The sequence below is a fragment of the Corvus hawaiiensis genome, chromosome Z (genome assembly GCF_020740725.1).
Source record: "Corvus hawaiiensis isolate bCorHaw1 chromosome Z, bCorHaw1.pri.cur, whole genome shotgun sequence".
Classification (NCBI taxonomy): domain Eukaryota; kingdom Metazoa; phylum Chordata; class Aves; order Passeriformes; family Corvidae; genus Corvus; species Corvus hawaiiensis.
In genome coordinates, this window is record NC_063255.1 from 23,536,968 (window position 1) to 23,564,767 (window position 27,800).

General features: G+C 40.4%; 2 protein-coding genes across 6 annotated transcripts in view; both read right to left on the bottom strand.

Annotated features, from left to right (window-relative positions):
- The window catches only part of CMYA5 (cardiomyopathy associated 5), a 47,269-nt gene extending 24,016 nt beyond the window's left edge, over positions 1-23,253 (bottom strand). Inside the window, exons 1-5 of one of the 3 annotated variants that reach the window (XM_048292200.1) lie at positions 22,519-23,253; positions 4,200-14,817; positions 1,301-1,396; positions 409-642; positions 11-308 (exon numbers count right to left, since the gene is read on the bottom strand). In XM_048292200.1, the coding sequence (XP_048148157.1) occupies positions 291-308; positions 409-642; positions 1,301-1,396; positions 4,200-14,817; positions 22,519-22,679 (11,127 nt within the window). In that variant the 5' untranslated portion in view covers positions 22,680-23,253 and the 3' untranslated portion in view covers positions 11-290. Of the gene's footprint in view, positions 1-10; positions 309-408; positions 643-1,300; positions 1,397-4,199; positions 14,818-22,518 lie in introns of those variants that run through there. The other 2 variants (XR_007201027.1, XM_048292199.1) reach the window with 2 other exon arrangements.
- A 105-nt stretch (positions 23,254-23,358) lies between these two features.
- The window catches only part of TENT2 (terminal nucleotidyltransferase 2), a 44,230-nt gene continuing 39,788 nt past the window's right edge, over positions 23,359-27,800 (bottom strand). For all 3 annotated transcript variants that reach the window (XM_048291223.1, XM_048291221.1, XM_048291224.1), the window contains one exon: positions 23,359-27,493. In XM_048291223.1, the coding sequence (XP_048147180.1) occupies positions 27,419-27,493 (75 nt within the window). In that variant the 3' untranslated portion in view covers positions 23,359-27,418. The remainder of the gene's footprint in view (positions 27,494-27,800) is intronic.

Consider the following 27,800-nt stretch of genomic DNA (forward strand, 5'->3'; position numbering starts at 1 on the left):
CAATTACATTTTCTTGTTTCAAAAGTAATTTTCTTGTTGTTTATTATTATACATAATATGTATTTTATTTTTCATACAGTAAAATACCTGAATACGGTAATGTCTCTTACTTCTCAGTGATTAATTCTAGATATATTATCAAACTGTCTTTTCACCTTCTTATAAAATGAACAGAACCATTTTAGTAGTGTAAGTCACATTTTTTTCCTGTGCATCATCTCTACAGTTCTCTCTGAGAATTCCCACATCAAAAGCAAATGATCGAGCAGCTTCAGAGTGGAATAGCTGAGTTAGCAGGATTTAGCTGTCTTAAAAAGAAAAGTAAATAACTCATTGAGACCCTAGATACAGAAGTCCTTTCCTAACTAATATCATAAAAGCTACAGCATGAAAGCTAGTTTTACTTACATTTAGGAAAACAAATCCATCCACTTCATCTGTTTCTTTTATTGTTGTCTCCAAAGTTTCCTTTGCTGAATCAACAGTTTGCTGGAAATTTACCATCTGCTCATACAGGTACTCCATTTTCATCTTCTTCACTTCCTCAAAGTTCTCTGATTTCTCATCATATTGAGCTACCACTTTCTTGAGCATCTCTTCATTCTGCTTTTCCAATAAGTCTGCATTTTTCTTACAGTTTTCCTGCAGAATAAAATGACAACATTAATGAATATACAGAAATTCTCAATTACCCATACATGAGCCATCCACCAGATTCATTCATTGTCACACTGACAATAAGACAATTTTATTTCTGCAAGCAAACTCCTCTGAGAGAAATATCTCTAGAGAAATACATCAAAAACAACAACAGCTTTTTTTTTTTTTTTTTTACTGTTAGGGCTTAAAATTAAATTTTAATATTTGAGCACTGAGATAGGAAGTCTGACTACGAAATAGCTAAAAATCTATACTTACAACTGCAGTTAATATAGTTCTCAAGGCTTAAGAACTTGGGCAATCAGAACTTAAAACACTGGCCAGCTAATTTAGATGCTTCACATGGGATTCTAAATAAAGACATAGTGTGAGCTTTTTATAGGCATAAACAAAATTAAGGGAACTTTTTCCTTCAGTGTTTGACAGTTACATGTTCCACTTTGCAGTAATGCGCAAGAAAGCAATCTTTTTCTTCCTCTAAAGTTAACACCTTTCAGTGAATTTCCAGAGAAGTCAGTTTGAGGACTGGAGAAACAGCCCATTTTAGTGGAAGCAATGAAGTTGCTCAACAAGGCAAGCATATCTTGGAAGTAATCTTGTAGAGGGAAAGAAAACTAGTGTGATAAAACACAGGACTTACCTCAACTGAGTTAAATCGCAATTCAATATCACTCACAAACTCTTCAATCTTCATTGACTTTTCTTCCAGTGCTGTTAGCAATTTGCTTAACTGATCCTGAAATTTAAAATGTTTCAGTAACTTAGGCAGGTTGTTTTATAAACTTTTTACACAGAATTTATTTTAGGTGAATATTTTCCTTTTGCCATGAGCCACCATTGGAACAATTGCTAAGTAAGTTCAAGTATCACCCTGGCTACAAAAACAAGCACAGAAATAGCAACTGGAACAGTCACAGAACTCTTTCCAAACCAAAAAAGTGAGCTCAGTTTGATAAGGTGCTGTGTCCATACAAGCTGTTGAATGGTATGAATTCCCATGCAGCTTTGCCAGAAAGTGAAGGTACTCAGAGCCTCATGAGTGTCCTTGAGAGATCACAGGAACAAGCCCATAAAAAGGAAGATAACAAAGGTAGTTGTGAGGGTAATAGATTGTACAGTGTCATGGCTTCTTAAATTACAATTTTAAAGATAGATATCTGTCTCTATATAGATCGATATATAGATAAATAGATATCCCTTTATGTATGTATATGTAAATAGATATCCCTGTATGTGTGTGTGTGTATATATATATATATATATATATATATAAAATTCCTATACGCAAGAAATCATCAAAATCACTGATGGAGTTACGTGGAAACAAAGGCAGCCCAAGGCACAACAGGCATCCGAGACAACTCAGAACTTTTTCTTAGTCCTTCTTGACCTTTTATGAAAACAAGTTGTTCAACTGCTCTGGAGCAACTCATAATTTATAAAAATGCTTAGTTTTAATTTGATGGCATAAATCTAAAAGGAAGGTCGTCTTCCTTTGTAACAGCTTCTTATTATGGCAGAATTTTACAGCTAGATCTGTAGGAAAAAAGCACATGACTTTACATTAATTACAAATGTCACATTGGACAATACCATTGAAAGCTCACTTTAAAAATACTTAGGGCAAATCATCAAGACTTGGAAACAAATTTCTGTTTGCCAAGATGATCTATAAAACCTGACAGATGCCATCCATAGCTCATTTAATTTACTGTGAAGCTATGTTCTTACATTTTTCAAGCAACAATAATAAAAAATAATTTAAATAATTTTTTAAATCATGCAATAAGCATTTTGCTATCTTAATGTTTTCTCAGTAATTATACAGAAGTAACATGAGACATACAAATGCAGTCTCAAAGTAACCTGAGCCCTGAGTGTTAGAAATCATGTGAAGGCAGGCCTGTGTTGTAGCCAAATTTAATATTCGCTTCATGTCCATGCTCCACAGCCAGAGAATGATATCATGGGATATTTATTTGCAGCTTAACTTGACTCGCTGTAATGCAGGTACATTTGAGGGGTGGCTGGGGTCTGTGACTTTGTTACTAACTTACTTGTGGCTTGTTATCACTGCTAAGTCAAGCATGAATGGCCATATATAAAAAGCAGCTCTACATCTGCACACCATGGAGATATTTTGCAAGTATTGATATTTGAAACTGTCACATTGACTCCTCCCACTTTTGATTTCTCTCTTCTGCATATGAGGTAACATAAAGATTACATAAATACAACCAATACAAGCTCTTCTGGAATTTCAGTGAAATGACATAAAATCTGTATTTCTTTCAAATGAAAATGTGCCAAGAAAGAGACCTTTTTCAACCTTTCATTTGTTGCCAAGACTGTCACCTTTCACCTCACATTTACTGCGATGAGAGTAAATAGCTGGTAACCAAGAAAGGAACACCTGTATGATATGTTCACTTGTACAGGAACAGATCTGATATGGGAGAAGTGAGCTATCACACTCATGTTGTTTTCACAAGTAGAACTTCACTTTAATGAAAATAGCTTCCATAGAAAAAGCATTTTCACTAGTATTGGTAGCAATGGACTAGCCTACCAAAATGGAGGGCATTTTATCTGTCTTTTAAGAGGGAGCAGCTTAGAGATAGTGGCAAGAAGTAAGACTTCATAAACTCCTACCTGTGCTGACACTACAACGCTATTAGCACAGATCACAATGATTTGGGTTGGAAGGAGCCTTAAAGACCATGTAGTTCCAATTTCCTTGCCATGGGCAGGGACACATTCCATTAGACCAGGTTGCTCAGAGCCCCATCCAGCCTGGCCTTGAACACTTCCAGTGGTGGGGCATCCACAACTTCTCTGGACAACCTGTTCCACTGTCGCACCACCCTCACAGTGAAGAATTTTTTTCCGTATGTCTAACAAAAACCTGCCCCCTTTCAATTTAAAGACATTCCCCATTGTCCTGTCAGTACATGCTCTTGTTAAACATCCCTCTCCAGTTTAAGGCTGTCTTGCAGATGAAAATGAATGGAACAGAAAACAGGTTGGCACTTACACAAAACTGTGCAGTGTAATTTGTCTAACACCTCCCAGCAACCAACGCATGTAGGTGAGACAGGGAACACTTTATGGTGATACTGGTCTCCACATATGGAGGCTTCTATACCTTGTCAAGTGAAGTGAGCTGCTGTTACTCAAGTTTTATTTTCATAGAAACAACGTTCTTCCCATTTCTCCCCCTACCTATCAAAACCAGAACAAACTTACACAGATAAGAGGACTGAAAGATGAAAAGTCTGGTAACAACTACGTATAAACAAGGCCATTCAAGCTTCTGAATAAATTAAAACACCAGCTTGGCAAGCCTGGGACTCCAGAGAATATGTTAGTAAGATAGTCTCCCTTCAAGATCTCTAACAGGTGTTTAGGAATAGTTTGTATTTTATAGATACTGCAACTTGGCGTCTGGACTGCTCTTTGAAGCCTCTGCCCTTGACAATGCAAGAGGACTGAAAAAATTAGCCTTAGTAGCTCCTTTTCTTACCTGGATTAATTCTTACCTTCATCTTGGTTGCAGCATCATCTAGTGTTGTGACTTCATGGTCTTTATGCTCTCCAAAAAGCTTGTCAATAGCAGATATTGGGCATTTGCAGTGGTAACAGTAAGTGTCTGCTTGTGCTTTCTTCAGTTCTCTTTGTGGGCTTTCAACTTGAGGAATGTTCATTGCTGATTTTTCAGGATACATCACCACAAAGCCTGAATCTTCAAGCTCAACAGGTATTCTTTGTTCTGGCTCATTAACAAATTCATAACTATCAGCAGCATGATCAAAGGAGTCCCTGTCTTCAAATAATAGCTCCTCGTGTGTAAATTGAGATGATATTTCATCTTGCAAAAGCTCTTCTTGTGTAATCACATCATAGTCCATTGACTCAGCAAGATCCTCATACACATCAGGGTGCTGCTCCTCTATTTGCAAGTCTGGATTCTCTGTTTGCTGAATGGTAGGGACACAGGACAGATGTTCCTGAGTATACTGATCATCTGCACTGTCTTCAGTGGGAGCCCTGACATACGGAACGTACTTTTCCATTTGAGGAACTGCTGTTATATCTTGCCGTTCTTCCTGCTTAGTGCCAGCTTCTTGATACATGGCTCCCTGATAATCCACTCGTTGAGTGTATGCTTGTTGACTTGACTGCTCTGGAAACTCTTCAGTTGTTTCTACTGATACATTTTCTTCTTCTCTTTGTTCAGTGGTATCAGTTCTTACACCTGAAAGAACTGTTTTGCTTCCAAAAGGAATGGCATGCATTGGCTTGCAAATTGTTGCTTGAATGTTGCTGTCAACCTGAATTTTGTCTCTCTCCATAACACCTCTTTCTGACAGAACCTCAGGAAAATCACCAAATCCCTGCTCCTGCTTGTTCTCTGAACTCCAAACCAAAATTCCTCCACTAAAGGATTCATCTTCTGGTATCTGATCTTTTTGAGGCCCTATGGCCTTACTTGGAATTTCATCTTTAAGAATGTATTTTTCAAAATACATTCCAGTTCCATCATCTGTGTCTGAATTTCTACTAGGGAAAGACGCATTAGAATTACCACTTTCTTCATCAGAGGGAGTCTCATCCTTTGTCTTTTCTCCTACTGCTTCCGCATAGAGGTCCTTGTATAAAAATGACAGAGCAGGTGGCTCCTCTAAAAGCTCTGGGTTAACTGCAGCAACAGTGGTAGGGAACAAGAGAGATCGTTCTAGCACTCCTCCTTCTGAATCAAAGAGTGGGGTCCCTGGTGACTTCTGTTCTTCTTCTACATTTGTAAAGCTTTTACTGCTAGAATCAATTGATTTCTGCAGTGGTAAAGGTCTTGAAGCCTCTGCATAGAACTGTGTTTTGCTTTCTCCTTTTATGGTACCATAAAAGACTTCATCCAGGTCCTCAAGCAAGGAAAACTCTTCCGAAGTATCTACCTCAGTACTTTCTTTAAAAGATTTGGCTTCTTCCATTGATTCATTAGGATCTTCTGTCACAGGAGACAATGAAATTTGTCTTTCAAATTGTGGCTGAATTGGGGATTTATCATCAATCAATGTGTATTTTTCAAAATAATCCATATCAGCAGTACCATTATTAGGATCCAGCATTGCATAATTATTGTTTTCTGGCAACAGGAGGTTTTCTTGTTGAGTTTCTCCAGTTTCCTCAATATCATCCTTTTTGACTGATTCTATTAGTTCATGGGTTTCAGTCTTTCCCAATACTGAGCTTTCTGAAATTTCTGTGGTTCTTCCAGAACTTAGGGCTGTCTGGCCATCATCACCTAATTTTCTTCTAAATGAAGTATTTGTTTCCAAGTATTCTAATTTATCAGGCATGTGTTTACTTTCTTCTTGATCAACAGAAGACATATGTGTAGGTGCGTGAATATTGAGTATTTCATAACCTTCTGAAATGATATTAAATAGGTCTTTTTGTTCAGTAGTCTCTGGAGTATGCTGACTGTCTTCTACAGCACTTGCATGTTGCATTTTTTCCTCTTCTCTCAGGTAATGTTCAGGCACTTCAGACATTTTTCCTACCTCCAGGTGTTGCATTGCTTCAATTTTTGTCGGGATTGAAGTACTAGTTTCATGGTCCAGAAGTTTATCTGGACCTTGATTATCCCCTACCAGAGATGGTAAATCATACCTTTGTGTTTTGGGACTAGTGTCTGAGGACTTCCTGGGAGGAAATTTATTTGACGCTGATTCAGAAACTCTATGTCTCTTAGTCTCTGTAGTCCCATGAACTGTAAGTTCTGTATCACTTCCAGCTGGGAATTGTTTTGATCCAAAATCAGAAGCTTCATTTGGAGAAAGCTGAATTCCTTGTGAGTCTGTATCCACAGCCCCTATTGGACTAGCTGAGCGAGCTTTCACCTCTTCTACCAGCCAGCTAGCCAGCCCAAAAGATGGAGTATCTGGTTTCTGCTTTTCTTCAGAACTGGAGCTAAGGGACTTAATCTCTGCTGAAGAAGGGCTGCCCCAGTCACCAGAATAATGCTGAGTTTTGTGTGTCACAGTTTCATGAACAAGGTCTGATGAAACTGCTCCCAGATGCTCCAAGGTTATATGCTTTTGGTCTTCAAAACATTGCATTTCACATCTATGCCCTCCTTCAGTATAAAGGCCTGAAGCTTTGCTAGATTGCTTTCCAAGCATGTCTGCTACATCAGAGAAAGATGGTGGGGTATTTTGTTTCTCTTCATCATCAGTGAAAGCCACTGATACTGACTTTTCAAGTTCTGACTTTCCTGGAAATTTATGAAAAGATTGAGATGACTCTGATGACACTGCTTGCTGGTCTGCTACACCGGTCACCTTTGACTCTGTGGTCACTGACCTTGGCACTGTCTGTACATCGGGTTGCATTTCTTGTTCATATTGCTCGGTAGTGAATTTGGGGGAACTTCTTAGCTGGTCTGGAGACAAATATATGGTGTCCAACAAACGAGATTCTAGCTGGTCTTGGTCTTGCACTCGAGACATACTCTCCAAGTGCACTGTCATCAAGCTTGCTGTTTCAGGTGAACTGAGCTGAATTTTTTGCAGTTGTTTTTCATTGTGTGGTGGAATTACATCTTCACACTCTGATTGTATGGGCTGGGTAATAAGTGGCTGCATACTTTGCTTTTCTTGTTCAGCAAGGGACCGTGTGGGAACCAAGTATTCAGAGACTGGTTTTGAATAAGGTGGAACTTCTTGCTGACATGTTTCGTCAGCTGAATAAAATGGAACTGAAGGTTTAGACTGCAGTTTTGAAGGTACAGTCAAGTAATCTTGACTTTCTAGAGTGTCTGTCTTATCTGTAGAATATGATAAATTTAGTTGTTCAGATTCCAATTGTATAGCTGTGTGAAAGTAATGTGGAGTCTGTTCTCTCTCAGCTTCAGCCAAAATTTCACATTCAACCTCAGACTCTGCAGCTACAGGCAAACATAGAAGACTTTCTGTATTCTCTGCTTTTCTTGCAAAAAAGGATCCTGGCTCAGGCTGGGCAGTTTCTGAGTGCTCTGTTTTACAGCGGGAGTAAGATGTTTCTAAATGTTTGGGGGATGAGCCTCCAGTTAGAGGTGAAGATTTTGGACTTCCTTCAGGGCTTATTTCAGAAACAGTGTGTGAAGCACCCAAAGGTACAGACACTGTTTGTTCAGTAAGAGATGAATATGGTTGAATTTTGTGGCTGTCTGCTTCCTCAGTGGAAAATGATAAATTTTGTTGTTCACTTTCCAGCTGAGCACTTAAAGATGAAGGAACACCAGTGTCTCGCTTCTGTGAATGTCCTGCTCTCAGTGGGGGCATTTCATGCTTTTCTGCTTTGTCAATAGGACTTAATAAATCTGATTGTTTGAAGGCTGGTTGTGCAGTTCCCTGCTCCTCGGTCCTGACAAAGGTATGTGATACAGAAGGTGTTTCTGGCTGCTCTGTTTCAACCTCAGAGGACTGCAGACTAACACATGGCTGTTCAAGTTGGACCCCATCCCTCCACTTTGTTTCACCAGTGAAATATGGTATCTCTGCATGCTCCAGCTGGGCAGTCTGTGGTTGCTCTGCCTTGCCATAGGAGTATGATAAATCTAGTGGCTTTATTCCGTGAGTCTCTGCTTTGCCAAGAGAGTATGACAAATCTGGATGTTTTGAATTCAGCTGTTCTGGTTGCAACTGCTCTGATTTTCCTGTGGAATACAAAAAATCAGAAGGCGTGAACTCTGCTTGTGCAGTGTCCTGTTTTTGTGTTTTGCCAGAGGAATAGAAGAAGTTTGGGAATTCCCCTTCCACTGGGAATGTATTTCGTTGCTGTTCCATGCCACGAGGACTTGAAAACACTGGTTGTTTCAATTTTAGTTGTACTATTTCCTCTGGCTGTAATGTATAGGTTCCCCTCTCCTGTTTAACCTCCAGCTGTGCACTTTGTTTTTCTTCACTAACAGAAGAGGACAAATCCATGTGCAGTACTTTGCCCGTGGCCTCCATGACATTTGAATGTTCAGACTCTGGTAGGGCAGCCCATGATGGCTTTGTTTTGACAAATGAATGCAACAAACTCTGTTCTTTCAACTCTGGCTGTGTTGTTTTATGAGGTTCTGCTGTGCCAACAGAGAAGGACAAATCTGCATATTGTGATTTTGCTTGGGATTTTTGCAGTCCTTCTGTTTCCTCCATAGAGCACTGCAGCTCAGGGTGTTCTGCCTGCATTTGTGCATCTTTCCATTGTTCTGCTTTACTGAGAGAGGATGAAAACTCATTTGTCTGTTCTTTCTCTGGTTGAATCTTTTCTTGCTGCACTGTGCCAGTGGAATGAAATAAATCCAGGCACTCCAAATCCTCATCAGCAATTTGAGTTTGCTGTGTTTCACCAATTGAACATGATAAATCCATTATTTCTGCCTCTGGCTGTATGATTTCATGGTGTTCTAGTCTGCCAGCAGATAAATCCGAATGGTGTGATTTTGCATTTAAAGTTTCTTGTTCTGCCTCACTAAGAGAATGACATAATTCTGAATGTCCCAATTCTGTCCGTGCTTTCTCGCCTTGTGCAGCTTTTTTGAAAGAATGCAAGAAGCCTGCCTTCTCCTCTTCAGCAGTTTGTCCTTTCTCTGTTGTGCCAGGCCAAGATGACAGATCTGATTTTTCTAATACTGGTTGTGCAGTTCCTTGTGGCTTTTCTTTGTCAATGGAATGCAATAAATCAGGATGCTTTGCCTCTGCTTTTAGCATTTCTCTTTGCTCCATTTCTCCACTCTGGGATGGTGTATCCGGAGCTCTTTGTTTCTCCTTTGCAGCTTGTGGATGCTCTGCTCTGCAGACAGACAGTTCGTTTTTAGAGCATTCCACAGTTGTGTGCTCTCTCCCTTGTTTCCCCACTTCCGTGGCCAGGGGTGCCCAGCTTGCATAGCCTGGCTCCAGCTGTGCAGGTGGGAGTTGCTCCGTTTTGTTATGACTATACAATGCACCTGGCTCTTCCAATCCCAGCTGGATTGTTTCCTGCACCTTGCTGAGGGAACGTGCTAGACCAGGGTGTTCAGATTTCAGCTGTGATGTTTGTAGCCCTTCAACTTTGAAAACAGAGTAAGGCAGATCAGGATGTCCCTGCCCCGGTTCTGCCATTTCTATTTCCTCTGCTGTACCCACAGAAGGTGACAAATGTGAAAATTCCTCTTCTGGCTGAACTGTTACCTCTTCCATTTGTCCAAAGGGATAAGTTTGCTCTGTTTCCTGATGTACTCTTCGTTGTACTTCTGTGTTGTCCAGAGGAGATACCACACCAGTATGCTCTGCCTCTGGTGGTGTAATTTCATCATCTGGGCTATCAATGGAAAATGATAAATCTGGTTGTTCCAAGCCCTCCTGGGTACGTTCTAAAGTTCTATGTTCTATGTTATCAGGAGGATGTGGTAACTTTTCTTGCTCTAACTGCTGCTTTGTGGCTTTCTGCTGTTTTTCTCTGCCAAAAGAAAGTTTTCTGTGTTTTTGATCCAATGGTGCTACTTCTTCCTGGCTTGTCTCACCAGTGGAATGTGACAAATCAGGATGCATCATTTCCCACGGTGCAATTTCTGGATGTTTTGACTCTATTTGTGCAGTTGCTGGAGAAGCTCTTTTTCTAGCTACTTTAGGCAATTCTTGATGTTTAGACTCAAACTTTGGAGTTGATTGTTCTTTGCCTTCACCAAAGGAAAATGATAAATCTGAATATTTTGAATCCATTTGTGGAGTTTCTTGCAGGTTTCCTTGGACATCAGAACATGACAGATTTGGGTATTGAGATTCTACTTCCATACTTTTATCTTGTGCTGCTTCACTCAGGCTTCCTTGTGAATCCAAATGTTCTGATTTTTGCTGAGTTTCTCCCATGGAGTATGAGAGCTCTGGATGTCCTGACTCCTGTTCTACAATGTCACCTTGTTTTGATTCACCACTGTCACATGAAAAAGCTGGATGTTCCATCATTACTTGTTCAGTGGTTCGTTGCTTCAAATGGAGTGGTAAGGTTGGGGTTTTCAACATTTTTTCTTGATTATGAGAGGAACATGTCAAATCTGAATATTCTGAAGTTATTTCCATTTCCAGTGGAGCTTCTTTTTCACTGGAAGAAGGCAAAAATGTTTGCTCTAGCTCTGGATGTACTATTTCTTGTTGCTGTGATTTGTATTGTATGATTTCCTTCTCTGTTTCTGAACTTACATAAAATGTTTTTTCTGGATATGCTGTCTCTGTTTGCATTTCTTCTTCCATTTGTTTACTGAAGGAATATGGCAAAGATGGATGCACTAACCCTGGTCGAGCTATTTGTGCCAAATTAATTTGGTCTATAACCTGTGACTCCTCTTTACCCAGGCTTTCTGAAATATCTGAATACTCTGTTTCCATTTGCACAGCTTCTTGTCGATCTGTTTCCTGCTGTTTCACCTCTCTTTGTACTGTATCTTGTTCCATTCTGCCAAAGGACCATGAAACATCTGGCTGGGGCACGGTCAGTGGTGGTGTTTCCTGTTGCTGAGTACCAGCAGTGGAACAGGAAGGAAAAGACTGCTCCTGCTCCATTTGTGGCATTTCCCAGGGCTTTGCTCTGTCAATCAGTTGTGACCCCAAAGTTTCTGACTCCACTCCTTTTTGCATGACTTCTCCAGTGATAAATGATAAATCCTTCTTTTCTGAAACTACTTGTATATTTTCGTGTTGCTCTGCTTCACTAGTGAAACATGATGGCTCTGGACCTTCTACGTTTCTTTGTACAGCTTCTTGTACCATTTCTCCGTGGGAATACAGTGAATCAGTTTGTTCCAGCTTTGGTTGCAATTTTTGATGTTCTGTTTTGCCAGTGGAAGATGTTGTCTCTGGCTGTTCCACCTTCAGTTGTGAAGTTTTACGTTCCTGTTCTTTTCTGGTAGAATGTGGCCAAACTGGATGCTCTGACTGCAGCCGAGTAGTTTCTCCTTGCATTGCCATGGCAGAGGAATCCAGCTTACCTCCAGACTGTGAATCCTGCTGTGGCTGTTCTCTTTTGTCACTTTGTGACAGTTCTTGCTCCTTTGTTTTATTCATGGAATATGGTAAATCTGAAAATGCTGTTTCCAGATACCCTGTTTGTTGTGTCTCAGCCCTTCCGGTGGAATCAAATATATCTGAATGTGCCAACTGGATTTCTGTACTGTTTTCTTTCTCTGCTTCCTCCATCAAAGATGATAAATCTGAATGTACCACTGCAAGCTCTTCTTTTTCTTCTTGTTTATCTTCTTCAGACTGTTCCAGTTCAAAAGAACTGAATGCTTGGTTTTCTGTTTCTTCCATGGAAAGCAAAACACGATCCATTTCCAGCTGTGCACTTTGCATTTCCTTGACTACTTCCTTGGTTAAAGAAGATTCTGGATGACCCATCTCCAGCTGTGCACTCTCTGATTCCACCATTTCTTCTCTGGAATATGATAGATCTGAGTGCTCTGTCTCCAGCTGTGCACTTTGCAATTTCTCCACTTCTCCCCTAGAAAAAGAAGAGTCTGGATGACCCATCTCCAGCTGTGCACTCTCCGATTCCACCATTTCTTCTCTGGAATATGATAGATCTGAGTGCTCTGTCTCCAGCTGTGCACTTTGCAGTTCTTCCACTTCTTCCCTAGAAAAACAAGAGTCTGGATGATCCATCTCCAGCTGTGCACTCTCTGATTCCACCATTTCTTCTGTGGAATATGATAGATCTGAGTGCTCTGTCTCCAGCTGTGCACTTTGCAATTCCTCCACTTCTTCCCTAGAAAAACAAGAGTCTGGATGACCCATCTCCAGCTGTGCACTCTCTGATTCCACCATTTCTTCTCTGGAATATGATAGATCTGAATGCTCTGTCTCCAGCTGTACACTATCTGATTCTTCCATTTCTTCCCTGGAAAAAGAAAAGTCTGGATGCTCCATCTCCAGCTGTGCATGCTCTCGTTCTTTTGTTTCTTCCTTGGAAGAAAATTCTGGATGTTCTGTCTCCAGTTGTGATGTCCCTAATTTCTCAGTTTCTTTTACGGAAAAAAGCAATTCTGGATAGTCTGTATCCAGTATTGCACTCTCTGATCCCTCTGTTTCTTCCTTGGAATATGAGAAATGTGGAAGTTCTGTCTCTAGCTGTGCACTTCCTGGTTCCTCTATTTCTTCCCTGGAAAAGGAGAAGTCTGGATGCTCCATCTCCATCTGTTCACCCTTCAATTCCTCTGTTTCTTCATTGGGAGAAGAGAATTCCAGATGCTCTGTCTCCATCTGTGTTGTCTCTGATTCTCCAGTTTCTTCGTTGGAATATGAGAGGTCTGGATGTTCCATCTTCATTTGCCCACCTTCTGCTTGTTTGTTTTCTTCAATGGAAAAATCAGAGTGATCGAAATCTACTGCTTTATTTATAGCTGAAGTTTTCTGTGTTTCTTCTGTTTCTGTATGAGTAGGATATGAAATGCTGAAATATTTGGAATCTATATTCTCAGGAATTGGTGGTTTAAATTTAATTCCTTGCTTATCTGTTTCGTGAAGGGAAAAGTATTGTTCAGACTTTGTTTGGTTATCCAAATGAACACTTTGAGTTTCTGAGGGTGGGATCTTTTGACCCTCTTCTCTTTCAGCTGAATACATTGGACCTGAACTCTCTGACTCTGGCAGTGCACTTGTTGATGATGGACACTTGGTTTCTTGCTTCTCTGTTTCATTTCCAGAATATCTTAAAAGCTCATGTTCAGACTCAGATTGTGGAGTTTCTGATGACTGAGGAATAGTATCTTCCTGTCTTATTTCAGTTAGAGTGGAATATCTGGATTTAGCTGATGGATCATCAGGTAAGTAAGGCTTCTCTGTTTCCCTCTCAGGATGTTCTGATGCGGATTCTGTAGGCAAAATATGCTGGGAGCGTGGTCTATCTAGTTCATTAACAAAATCTGCTGAAACAGACTGTGATGCAGAAATGGGCTGAACTTCCTGCTTCTTCACTTCATCCAGATGATCTGATGCTGTCAGCAGGGGTTGGTCTGGCTTCTTGTTTGCGTTTTCAGCTGAGGGAAGCAGCACTTGTTTCTCATCAGACTTGAGTGACGTGGAGGTTGTTGACTCTGTTATTGATGTTTTGGCCACAGGTGAATGACTTTGCTGCTTCCTGGCTTCTTCTTCATTCTTCAGCAAGTGTCCTGAAACCTGATTTGGAGTCTCCAAAAGAGGTTGTCTGTCTTTTCTTTCTTCATGTTGAAGAGTTGATTCTTTAATTTTATAAGATTCAGTATTTTCAGATGAAATGTAATTTTTCTTAGTAAGCTGTTTTTCAAGAGGTGGTGCTGGTGAAGAAAAGCTTTGATTTGCTTCTTCTGTGAGTTGTTGTCTTTGTTTCCTTCTTCTCTCAGAAGGTGTTTCAAGAATTTTACTTCTTGCTCCCTGAAAATGTTTCGGATGTGTTGCTTCTGAGAGTGAACCGAACTTCTGCAGCCTTTCTTTTACTGATGTTTCAAGGAACTTTTCAGAATCTCCTGAAGCTGAGCTACTTCTCCGGCTTCTGTTTTTCTCCAGTGTTTCAGGGGCTGGCCCAGTCCCTCCAAAAATTGAGTTGAAGAGCTGGATTCTAGCTTGTACTGGTCCTCCAAGAATTGGACCAACTTTCCTCAGTCTGCTCTCCCTAAATATTGATCTTATTGGAGCACGTTTTACGGGCTCTTCTGCGATATTCTCTAGATCTTCTTTGTTGTCCAACATTTCCTCATCTGTGTCTTGTGCTTCCACCTGCTCTACATTCAACATGGAGGCCTGCACATCTCCTAGAACAGTTCTTGGTTCTTGCCTCTGCATTCCAGAAGAGTCACGTTTTTTATTGCTCTGGCCTCCCTTCTGTCTTGTAGCCATCGGCACCCTGTTTGAAGATTTGCGTGTCCTTTTCCGAACAATCTTGCCTTCATCCATTATAAAGATAACTTTTCCTGGAGGAGAACCTACTGGTGAACTTTCCATACTGTAAAGATCAGAAGCTGTACTAGTTTCTGAGGTCCAGGGAGTAGAACATCTGCTCGAGTTGGTTTCCCAGGTTATTCCACTGTCTTCACTTTGGCATGTTACCATAGAAAAGGAAGGGTTAGTCATGATGTACTGCAGCTTGGGTTTCACATCTTCACTTTGGATAAGGTCTTTTAAACTACAAACAAAAGAAGAAATAACAAAAAAAGCTGTAAAAACACACAACAAATTAAATTATTGCAGGAAAATGTCGAACTTTTTCATTAAAGCAAAAATAGTTTTCAAAGTTGTAAAAATACTGCATAAGCATAAATTTTGAAGTACAAGCATAAGAAAAGTCATATTTCATCTCACAACTATATTTTAGATGTATTTGTGTAAAAGTGCATGTTGCAAGGTTAGTTCAATGAAGGCGAGGTGTTTAAATGATCTTGACAATGCAGGAAGAACAGTCTTTCATCTGACCTTGTTTTGCCTGTGTGAGATTGAGCTGATTCTGGGGCTATTCTCCAGGGTGTGTTTATCTCACAGTATAAATTAAACCTTTCATTAAACACTTCAAAGATACTGTCAGTGTTTTAATAGCACCCACACTTGCTTTGCGCAAGTGTGAATGATTATACAATGCTCAAAGCAGCAGTGTCTATCCACTAGTTTGTTACTGTCTTCTCGTATGTTTCATCCTCTAAGCACTCTAGATATTTAACAAAGTAATTTAGAATACATTCAACACTAAAATATACTGACATCTCCCCAAATGAAGCTGCAGTGTTTCATAAAGCTAGTTTTAAACCTTATGATGTGTAATCAATACACTATCATATGCTGCAACCAAATTTCTCAGCTAAAAAAGTAAAAATGCTAGATAAAAGCTTTTCTGAGAAGTTTTAGAAAACTTCAAATTCTTCAAAGTCTTCAAATTAAGAGTGTAAAGATTAGCGAAAGCAATTAAAAGAAAATGTGTAGAGCATTTAGTATTTTTAGGGTTGCAATATTTATCAAAAAAAACCACAGAAAAGGTGATCAAAACTCAACCCCAATATTTCCTGAGTAGACAGTAGTTCATTTATGGAAATTTGTAGCTGATGGAAAGAAAGGCAGAGTATCTATTGGACAAGCCATAGCCTTCAGTAGAGCAGAATCAGTGAAGTCTCTGTCACGCCCGTGGAAGAACACACATCTATGGATATACAACATCCTGCTTCCACTGAACAGAGGGAAGGGTCACTTTCCCCTTGATTAGCATAAAGCATTTCAGCTAAAGTGAAGAAATCTAGCTACTGACCAGGGACCAGAGAAGCAGAACCCATCTGACCAACTGCCAGAGGCTGTGGCCCAGCACCACCCAGGTGCCGGAGATAACTGCAGGCTGCAGAGGCACGGGGACACCCCTGAGGAGCAGGTGGCATGGCACCAGAGGGTGCCACGCATCAGTCAGAAGGCAGAGGTCTTTGAAGAAGGAGAAGAAATCCTGTGGAAAGTCATAACCACTTCATCAAGCAAACTCTCTGGACTGTAAGTTTTTTGTAAAGGACACTTGGTGAAACTGCTCAGTACCTAACAGAAACAGAAACATAATCCTGCTACTGGCAGTGTTGCCCTTACCTTTCCATGAATTTGCTTCCCAGAGCCCAGAAAAAGAAGGGCTGTGCTGGGCTGGTCCATGCTCAGGTATGTGCAGACTGAGGCACAGATCATCTCTGATGTCCTCGGTGCTAACTGAAGACTGAAGTCACCCTGTGGGACAATAGCCTGACCAGGCCGTGGTGGGACAACACAGTATCAAACTCCAGTGATGGGGCTTAAACCCAGTTGTGGTGATGGGCCTGGCCTGGAGTTGGTGACTAGCAGGACAGCTTGAAGGCCTACAATCCAAAGCATGTGTGACAGTGCAGTACTAAATAATTGCATGTTAGCCAATCCCCTCCTGTCCCTGTCAAACCCAGCCCTCAAACAGATACAAGCCCCAGGATGTACAGCTGATTATCTGCCTTGGTGTAGTACTCTCTAGCTCCATAGGTGAAAACTTACAGGTTGGAGAAAGAGGTACAGCAAAACACATCTATACCAATTTTTCTCTTACCTTTTCCTTTGCCAGTTGGCATTAAGTTTACTTGGACATGGCAAAATAAAATTAAATTTAAAAAAAAAAGAAAAATCAATAACAATAGTACTAAGGAAAATTTCAGTTATTTAAGGCCACAATAACAGATGACTAATTTATTTCTTTTTTACATTTTTCAACTTCTAAATAACTCTCATATATTTAAACCTATTTTTTCTGCACTACTTGGTGCTATTAAATAAATCTTCATGCGGAACGAGCAGCACTCCCACTTGAGCTGATATTAATGAATACGAACAGGTTGCCCTAGCCCTGCCTATGCAAAAAGCTTGAATTATTTGCATCATTGTCTCATTTTCATGGTCACAAACTTGTCACAGTTCATATTCCTCTACAGTGTGATGAGACAGTGCTTTTATACTTTTAAGACCGGAATGAGAGGCATGGAACTCAAACATTTATTTCCGACACACTTCCAAATGCTGCCCTTTTGTGAACTGTTTACAAGCTGCACAGTAGTAGCTGAAAGACCCCTCTCTTGTCAGAGGAAGTGTCTCCTATTGCAGAAAGATGTTTGCAGTCTTTCAGATAGTAAATGTAGATATGAAGCCACTGACATCCAGGGCAAAAGCCAGTGCTGTCTTTTTTCCATGTAGACATTTGCCATCCATTCCTGTTGGCATGTATATTGTCAGCTTGTTATTTCACTTCTAGGACATTGACTTAAACCTTTTATTATTCTTGGAGACACTGCCAACCAGTTTTATGCCTCCTGCCATAATAGCGCAAACCCAGATTTTTCTTACTGCCTCCTCCTGCTTGTCACAGCCCTGTGACTTCTGTGCTGTGTCCACTGGGATTTCAGGTTTCTAGTCCAGCCTGGCAGGCTGGACAGATGTTTCTTTTTTGTATCATATGAGGGAAGAGTTTTCACCTCCCCAGCTGTTGAAGCTGTTGTGTTCACACAGTGAGTGGGGTCTATCCACCTGTCCACTACTATGACAAATAGAGGTAGCCAGCCTATCAGTTTTCTAAAATTCTCCCCAGCCTCTCCTTATCCTCTTCGTATCATACCTTGCCACTGCTGGTATCATAAAAATATGTAGCTGTTTGCTGCATAATTCCTCACAAGCTGAAATGACCAAGATGTCAACCTACATCCGTAGTCTGCACTGACAAGATACCATTTTCTGAAAGCTCCTACTTCCGTCACAGTAAAGGAGTGGTGCAAATTGGTATTGGCCAGCTTGTCTTCCCAACTGAAGGAAACACTTTTCTGTGCTTGTGTTTTTATTCTGTACGTATCTGTAGTTTCTGCCTTTACCATGGTGCCCCTTTTCCCCTACAGCAATCAGGATGCTCAGCAAGGTCTCTGCCTGTTGTCCTGCATTTCCCAGGGCTATAGCTCATCAGGCTAAGAGAATGGGGAGCTACAGAAAGACACTATTTCAAACCCAGCCTTCCACTTGATAAGCTACTATTAACTTCTTTCAGTGTTAATGGTTCCTCTTGTGGCAACAGAGTGGCTCATGCATCTGTCCAAATTCAAAGGAACTATTATCTAAATGCATAAGACAGCTGCTTGTCCATCTACAAAGCTGGTTTTTACTATGAGTAACTGGGAGCCAGGACCTGGGCCAGTCTCACACGATTTGTTCCATCTCATACGAAGGGACACAACCTGCTGCAGTGCTAGTCTGTTTTCCAGACACCAGGTCATGGTATGTCGTAGTGGCATTGCCATTTGCAGGATCAGATGCTGCTTGAGAAACCACAGCACTTCCATGCCCCAGAGGTCTGCCATGCTCCTGCATTCTGGATTCTCCACTATGTTGTAGAGGGAGCACAGGTAGCAAACACTTCAGTCTGGATGGAACACTTCCTTTACACAGTTATTTAATCACTGGTGAGACCCAATGGGGAACTTCTTGACATCTGAGTGTTATTTTAGAGCTCTACTGCAATATAGGTCTTTATTAAGGACTCAGTTGGTTTTATCCAAAAGGGTTAAGAGAAACACAACATGGAGTGCCCAACTGCAGGAGCAAGTGGGGGCCGGCTGCACCCCTCCTCTCTGCAATGCCCCCACCTCAGCATTCTGCCCCATTCACCTGCTCTCAGCTACCTTTTGCTCAAGCCTCTGCCCTGACATGCTTGAAATGGCCTGCACAGCCCCACTTCCACCTCTCTCGCCTTCCCTGCTCATGCTCCTGCTCTAGGTGGCAGAAAACAGCCCTGCCAGCCCATTCCACCCTGGCCCAAGTCAGGCACTGCCTCATCTAGAGGTATCTAAAATAACACACCATTTCCCCATGTCTTTCTCTGCTTTGGGTAGGGTATGGTAACTTTTTTTGGATGAGAAATCCCCAGTACTCCCCACCCCTTTCTTCTCACCATCCTTTTGCTATCATTCCAGTCTTTTGCTCTCCTAGATGCTGCACCATCCCCCATATAGCAGGAAGATGCCTTCTCCACTGTGCTTCCCTTTACACCCATTTTCATCAATCATTCTAAAGTAGACTTGTCTCTAGAGCTTACATACCTCTGATCTTGTGGAATGACTGCTTCATTAAAGAAAAAACTCAAGGACTCAAGGACTTTCTCCCCATTTTTCTCCCCACCTACTGGTTATAGGTAACCACTAAATGAGCAGATAAAATGAACCCTTACCTATTCCAGGCAAACAAGCTGTCTGGAAACACTTAAATTAGCTGCAGAGCCTTTTTTATGTAAAACCTGCACAAAGACACATCTAGAGACCTTGCCACTGTAGAAGGAAATCAGCTGAGAATGGTCTGAAAGACAGAACTGTGTCAGAACAGCTCACCCATCATACATTTGTTAGAGATACAGATACTCCAGTGGGTATGTAAACCAGTTAAATGGTAAACAACTTTACTATTGTTAGACTTAATTTTCACCATTACCAACACAAAAATTAGAACTGTTAACTTCATACTCATGTTTGCTTTAAAGAACACAGTACGCACTTTAAAAATATTTTCCCTTTTTAGGTGATTAATTGGATACATGGAGCTAGGAACAGAAGTCATCTGCCACGATCATCTATCCCAGATAGTAAAATGCCCAAAGGCAAGAAAATACTGTATGGGTCCTATACAGATCAGTGGGGGTTTTATGCTGACAAGGATACGAAGCCCTTATCCCACCTTTTTAATAGGTTCTGATGCTGCATGTTAGTTTCATTATTTATACAAAAAACAATTATAGGAAACCAAATTATTTAAACATTGCATTAATAAGGGTAATAAAGACATTAAACCCAAACTCTTCTGCCTTTTACATGCATGCCTTGTAATTTTGGGACAAGTTGTAACGTAAGTTCTGCTGCAGTTTTTGGGATTTTATTTGTTGCAGCTGCTGCGCAGTGTGGAAGCAGAGCGGTTTGGTCAGAGCTCAGGGGCCAGTGTCTCAGAGAAACACCAGGGCTCTTCTTGTTTCACAGAGGTGCTTCCTGACCTTGGGGCAGTCATCTTGCTGCATGACTCTCATATAAAATAGGTATGAGGCTATTTAATGTGCTTGAAAGGTGGAAATAGGAGCCAGTGGGGACTTTCCCACTGATTTGCACAACCAGGTGCTGCTCAACTGCATCCAAAGGAGAAAAGCAGAAGCAAAAGAGAACTTGGGGTTGTTAAAAATAAGTTGATGACAGCAGGGTCCACGACAAGCTGCCTTCAGTTTGCATATTAGTTACACTTCCTCTAAGATACGTTTTCAAAGCCCATGCACTCAAAAAAATATGTTCTGCAATGGGGCTTGAAAACCTGTTTGTCAACACAATTAACTCACAGCTTGAGTAGGTATGTCCCAGGGGCTCAACCTGCCTGTTCTTGCCAGGAGCTCTGCCCAGGCATTCACCACAGGAGGAGGCCTGAAGCTCAACAACCCTGCTGGTATTTGTGACAACATCTAAGCAATTAAAGAGTCAGTTTTATTTAACTTTTCTAAGCTGTTGCTGAGTGCTTGGTGCAGTCACCACATTTGTGCCAAACCTGAAATTTTACATCTCCTTTAACCTAATTAAACGAATCAGCTTAAATATGCTCAGTTACCACTTAGCATAGCAGTTAAAAACCTGTCTGGTAGACTCTGACCTGTTTATTAGTAAGACAGTTAAGGATAAGCTCTGCTGTGTTAATATAATTGGGAGGTAAAGGGAATGTTTGCTGTGATTTAAGTAAGTGCTGAGATGCAATGCTCAAGTTTGCATTGCGGAGGCTGCCAGCCAGAAGCAAGATCCACCCAGCTGTGAGGAGCTGCTAACAGGCACCCATGGAGAAGTCATCCTCTCAGCACAAGTAGTAAATAACTGTGAGGCTACATAGATTTCCCTCCATTTTTAGCAATTCCTACTTGTGTTTTGCAATTTGAGTTTTATTATTAGCCATTTAATTGCAGATTCCATTAAAAATTATCTAGTCAATTGTGTTTTAGCTGTCTGCAGTGAGCAGCTCCACTCCACAGACTTCAGCTGGTTTTCTTGCAGGGTTACAGCAATGTGCAAGCAGTGTTTATTGGCATGCAATCCCTCTCTGCCAGCACAGGACTGAAAAGCCAAACATCCCTTGGGAATAAAGCAGCATTACACACCAGGCTGTGCCCCCATTGTGGAAAACTAGCTCTCTACTTCCCTTGCGGGAAGGTTTTCCTGCAGTCATAGGATGCATTTACCCATTTGGCTTCTGTTCTTGAAGCACTTTGGGTGGGTTAGACTGCACAGAGCCCCCCACCCCGCTTCTGCCATCTTTTTCCTCCAGTGACCATCAGCAGTGTCAGAAAGCACTTTGAACTGTGATACACACAGAGTGAGGGTAAACGTGGATGGCTTCACAGCACTGAGGTATTAAGAACTGTGAGACGCACTTCTTAAAAAATGGGTTTCTGGAAAAACCTTAAGCTAACAACATTAACATCTTAGGTTCTTCCTGCAATATCCACTTAAAACTGATGGGGTCTACTCAAGACAAGGAAGAAATCTTGAGACTTGGTATGTGCCAGGGGACTCTCAGGCCTCGTGGTTTCTTTATGAAACCAATGGCGCTGGCACAGCCAGAGTCTGTCTGCATGGATCAGGTTGCAGACGCCTCCACATCCTGCGCAGGACCACTGGGCAGGGCACTGGGCCACAGCCTTGCTTGTTATATTCCTAATGGTAGGAGAGCAATAGTAGGACAGTAAACTGTTTCTGTGGAAGTTATTAAGAAAACTACTAAAAAATAAGAAAAAAAAGATCAGAGGGATAGAATATTTCCCATTCCACCACAAAAATCGGCCATACAAACCATGATCAGCAATAGCAGGCACGTACAAGTTTTTCCTTTTTTAGGAAAGAAAAAAACTGAAGAGGGAGGGACAAGTGGGAAGGAATAAAGGGCCGTAAAAAGGAACAAATTTTAATGCACCATTATAATCTTTGAGCATTTTCTCCCTGACAAGCAAATCTGCAGAGCATTTAAGATCCATATGTGACAAAGAGTCAGCCAGAGAGGGAGGAGTGGAAGGAGATGCCACTTGAGCTGGCACATCACAGGATCTTTAAATAGAAAAGCTTTCAGGGAACTCAGGGTAGGTGCTTACCACACAAAACTTAATTACAGCCATACTCATATGAAAAAAATATTACAGCCCTCTAACACCCCCATTTTTTTATCTGCAGCAGTTGGGTAAGGGAAGGGGGAAAAGCCACTAAACCAGCATGGGACTCCAATCCTGGCACCTCCTGGGGGATGATGCTTTGGGGTGGAGCTGCCAGCTCCCACTGTGGAGCTCTGAGTCCCTGGGGACACATACCTATTAGTCAGCTCCTCTGCTTCCTCTGGGTCCACAGCCTCCTCCTCCTCCTCCTCTTCTTCCTCCTCCTCCTCCTCCTCTTCTTCCTCTTCTTCTTCATCTCCTATGAAGGATGAGGTCTCAGATGCCCTGTCGCACCCAGTGCTGTGGGACCCCTCCATTCCCTTCCCTGCTCAGGCCGTCGCCGGTGATGTTTACCCCCAACCCTGTCCTCCCCAGGGCTGCCTGAAGCAACTGTCATCCCCAGTAACACTCACTTCTCCTGACTCAGGACAGTCTTTAAATAGAAGGCAGCAAAGTTACAGCGCAGAGTCGCTGCTCTTCCTACCCTGGCTCCTAGCACCAACCCGGTGCCAGGACACGTGGCCCCATGGCCATCTCTCCAGCTGCTCGCCCCCTTCGCCTGCTGCCACTGCCAGAGCTGCTTGTACAGGCGACAGGACAGGCAGCAGCAGGGAGGAAGGGGGCCAAGCAGACCTTCCCCCAGTCACCTCTAGCAAATTTGGGGTGGATGGTATGGATGAAGCAGAAGGAGAGTTTTCCTGTGGCCCCAAGAGAAGGTGCATTTCACAAGTTCTGCACACCCAGAGTGCCTCAAGCTCAAGCTGGAAAGGTCAAATACAATAACTAGTGGATGAGCCTCCAACAAACACATTGAATTATTAATATTGTTCTGTAAGATGTATCAGATGCACTGTGGTATTTAACCATGCACAAGGAATGTATTTAAACCCTCAATCTGTCAATGTGTTAAATCACAGGACATTTTAAACTTCCTATTTGAGCGGACTTGAACCAATTATAGTTTAAAGGAAAGACAAACTATACTACCATGAAGAGTTTAGATTAAGCCACATTTACCCTTTATTATTCTGCATTTTACACAAAATGCAGTGCTTTTCCCAGACAAAACAGAAATATTTCCAATCTGTAGTAGTCAAGTTAAAGACTTTACTTAAAAAAAAAAAATTTCTAGAAGAGGAGGAGAAGCACTAAACCCCTGATTCTCAATAAAGAACTTTGAAGATATCTCAAGTATAAATGACTGTATGCACAGTATAACTCTAATGCCCCTAGGTTTTTTTGTCATTCTTCAAACAAATAAACAAATCAGCAAACTCTTCCTTGTGCTGTAAGTATAGAAACACCCAGCCACATACTTCTGACTACAAACTGCTTCTGCATGCTAAATTAAAATTCTCCTGACATTTCAAAACAGCATGTACAGGTAAAACCTTTCTGCTCTCTTGACCGACGCAGTGCCATACACAATTTACAAAGTGACAATGTAATTTTTTTTGAAAAGTGTATTTCCCATCATGAGCATAGACAGTGTACACAGCAAAATGTAAAGAATATGAAGTACTCTTCCTTACATTTCATGTGGAAGGCAAGAGCATTACAAGTCTTCTAGAAATGCTTATATATGAAACATACATTGCACAAGTTTTGATTCAGTCTTCAGCACAGCAAGAGAAAGGCAACCATCTGTACTTCTCACAAGTTAATTTGACCTGTAAATGGACCAAAATCACATATTCTTTCATGCTCTTCCTACAAGAATCATACTCAGTAAAATCCAGGGAAATATTTTTATCTGAACGCGCAAGGATTACAGAGAACAAGGCAGACAAAAATAAACAACAAAATACAAGACAACCCGTAGCAAGTACAGTACAATAAATCAAGAGTGACATTCTATGATGGACTTAAATTTAACATCAAATATACTGTGAATTGAGTCCAGTAACCCAAGTTCAAGTAAAGCACTATGTTCCAAATAATGTTTGGGATTCACAAATGTAATTTATTCACAAATGCTAACTTCATGTTTTCTACAAATCATTCTACATCCTTTTATCATTGCTGCCCATTTCTCCCAATAACCATCTCACCCTGTAATGTGAGTTTTAAAATTGATTTATATTGATTTCTTTGTAAGGGATTTTTAAAAAAATAATGCCTCATACTGTCAACATACGTAAGGTACAGAAAGTTCACTTACACATTCACATTTCAGGACAAGTGAGAGCAAGAGCTAGAAGAGAAACTTTAAGTTTCACAGTATATAGCCTATGCCAGTTCTGCATTACTGTCACCAAATGTGAAGCTCTTGCCAACGTTTGGTCCTACTGTGCACCTCTGAGCCTGTTAATTAAAAGCACTCCTGAAGGACTAAAGAGAGTTCTTAAAATCCTGGAGAAGACACTAGTGGTTTCTGACACATGAGGTGAGAAAAGACAAGCAAACCCAATGCCAAAGAGTAGTCAAGAATAATAATTTAAAAATATATAAATAAAAGAGCTGAACTAAAGCAGTTTTATTTCAAGGCAGTAACAAATCCCAGAGAAGAGAGCATCTTGTACACACACTGAAACCTTGGTCAGTTGTGAAAAACCTTCTACCAAAGAGCTCTCAGAAAAAACTATTCCTGCTAGGGTGTATGCCAAGTAGGTAAAGGTTTTTATTTTGAAGCTGAGGAAAGGTGGTAACTTCACCCTAACAGTAAAATTTATGATAGCCATTAGTGAATTTTTCCCTCTAGATACTTGCCCAGAGTAGATGAAAACCCAGGTCATTAAACCTCTAACAACTTCAGACTACGCAGAACTGAATCCAAAGTTAAGGTCCAGCTCCTACCCACTCTCCCCAAGCCACTTATTTTGTGGTATTATAGCTGAAGTTTTCTGACCAAAGTTGCAGCCAGCTATTTAACAAATACACCATAAACAGGCTTGTTCCAAAAAAACTGGGGAAAACAACCATCTAGAATTTCTGATTATAGACATGGCTTATCAGAGGGACATAAACTTGAGGAAAAAAACTACAGAAGGATCCTTTTGAAAGAGACTGTTGTGGTTACAGACCTTAACTTGTATTAAAAATAGCACTGAATTGGTAGGGCAATTTTTACAGAGTAGCTCAGAGATACCATTATTTTTCAAACTAACTTTTTAAAATCAGTTAGGAAGAAATGGTTTCAAACATGAAGTATTAATTTAAGGTGTAAGAAATGTTAACACATTAGGTGATACAATGCAAACTCATAAGAAAGTTTTATGCCTTTTATTAAGTTTTGTTCCTCACATTCAGCTCACTTAAAAAATATTTTTACCAGCTTTAAACATTTATGTCCCTTCTTACTTATCCTAGGTCAGGAAAGTTTTAAATTTTCTAGACACAGACATAACCAATACATTTTTAAAGAAGATATAGCCAACAACCCCTCTCCCCCAAATCTACGTAGAGCTTGTAGAGCATCTCTGAATCCAGAGACCATTCTGTCCTAAAATCTTGTGGTTCAGTTTTACATGAAGTGAATCAAAGTGGATGTTTCACTGACACCAAGAATACCATCCTACAGAGGAAGGGCAGTGAAGGTGAACATATGCATGGAGGAAGAACATTTCAGTGGACTGCTAGAGTCATACTAAAACTGAAAGACTGTTTAAATTGCAGAAGAAGAGTCAATTGCAGAAACAAATCAAAATTCTACATAGACTAGATCATGATGAAGTGTGTAGGAAGTAATCTCACATCAGGCATATAGTTTACAGTACCTAGAATTTCTAAATAAATTAGATCTTGAAAGTTTGCATAAGAAGTAACAATGCTTGTTATTTTACAGTTATAAGGGTTTTCACAATCTTGTTAAAGAATGTAATAAATTAAACTTTTGCCTATTCACAGATGTACTGCAGAATAGCCATGATAGATCTTGGTGAATTGCAACATGGGTCTTCCCTTTTGGGGCATTTCCTATTCTACTTAATTATAGGAAATATTTTAAATATGCGGTACAAAATAACAAAAATTGGAAAAATAACCCGTATCTTCCATATATAAACTTTATTTCACTGGACACCATATAAAATATTAAACTTAAAAAAATGGAAGTACGAATTCGACATCAGTGGTAAATACAGTCTTAAAAATTGATTGGTCTTCAATAACAAATATATGAGAGACACAAATTGTGCTATCAGAGGTCTAAGAGAAGGTTTGCAATTTTTTTGGAAGAGCTATCATTTTCAATATTACTTATTTAGATTCAATTTACAGTGGCTGACCAATTTACAAACATTTACACAAAATCAAATGAGAAACCCACCTTATTTTAGCACTGATGTGAGGTGTTTTGATTTTGATTTGGTCTTTTTCTCCAAAACAGACATTACTACTACTTCAGATATGTAAAAGGAAGCACTAAAAATTTTCCTGCCTACTCTGTGTGCATGTGAAGCATTTATGTGCATTGAATCGAGTTTTTTTATTTCAACTTCTTCCTAGTACAACTGTTGCTTGAAAATTCCAGTTTAGATTATAGTTCTTGACATTCAGAATACTACCAACCATAATCTATCTTGATTTTCATAAACAGTTGCTTGTTATTCCAAGTAAAAGTGAAATAAAACTGGAAAGTGCTAACTTGAACAGAAGTGCTTACTGCAATTAAGCAGATGTAAAGCACAGGCTCCCTGTTCATCAAGAAGTTGGTAGTGCACAGTGTCTTAAGGATGTAGTCAGATTTGCACATGATTTAACTTTGAATGTCTGTTTCATGGTTAAATCTGACTAAATTAATGGTTACACAGATCACGCAAGAAGCAAGTCCATATATCCCCATACTTTCCTTAAAATAGATGTATTTTTGTTGTTTGCTCTGAGTTTCTTCTAGAAGTCAACAACGCAAACATTTTCAGAAAACATATCTTTGAATGAACAGCTGTATTAACAAATACTGATAATAAAATATGCCCCATCCTTATAAACATTTCCTTAACAAAAGTTTACAGAGAAAAACAGGTTGTAAAAACCGTGGGGTAAGTGCCTCCTGATTTTGACACTGTTCTTTACTTCAGCAGGATCCAAAAAAAAAAGGGAAAACGAAAGAAGCTGGTTATCTTTTCTGTTTGGCTGCTTTTAAAGGTAATATACAGTTCAGGTCTTTCTTGTCTCGTAATAACCGCCAAGCCTGAGGAAAAAAACCACAAGGTTCTTAAAAAGCAGCTATATAATGTTTGCCATTAAAACTTAAATACTCTTGTAAGCAACAAGCATCACAGCTCCACAAAATTAAGGTTGATATTTTTCCCCTTCTTGAAAAGAAAGTTTGTGGGTGAAGATTTTTTTTTTTGGTTCATTTGTTTTTGGGATTTTTTAAGGGAAGTAAAATCCAAAAGGTACCCAAAATGCAAGATATTAAAAAGTACTTGCACTTTTAGAGCAACTGTCATTCTTACAGTACCTGGTAGAAAGGACATTTTTTCAGGACTCTATCA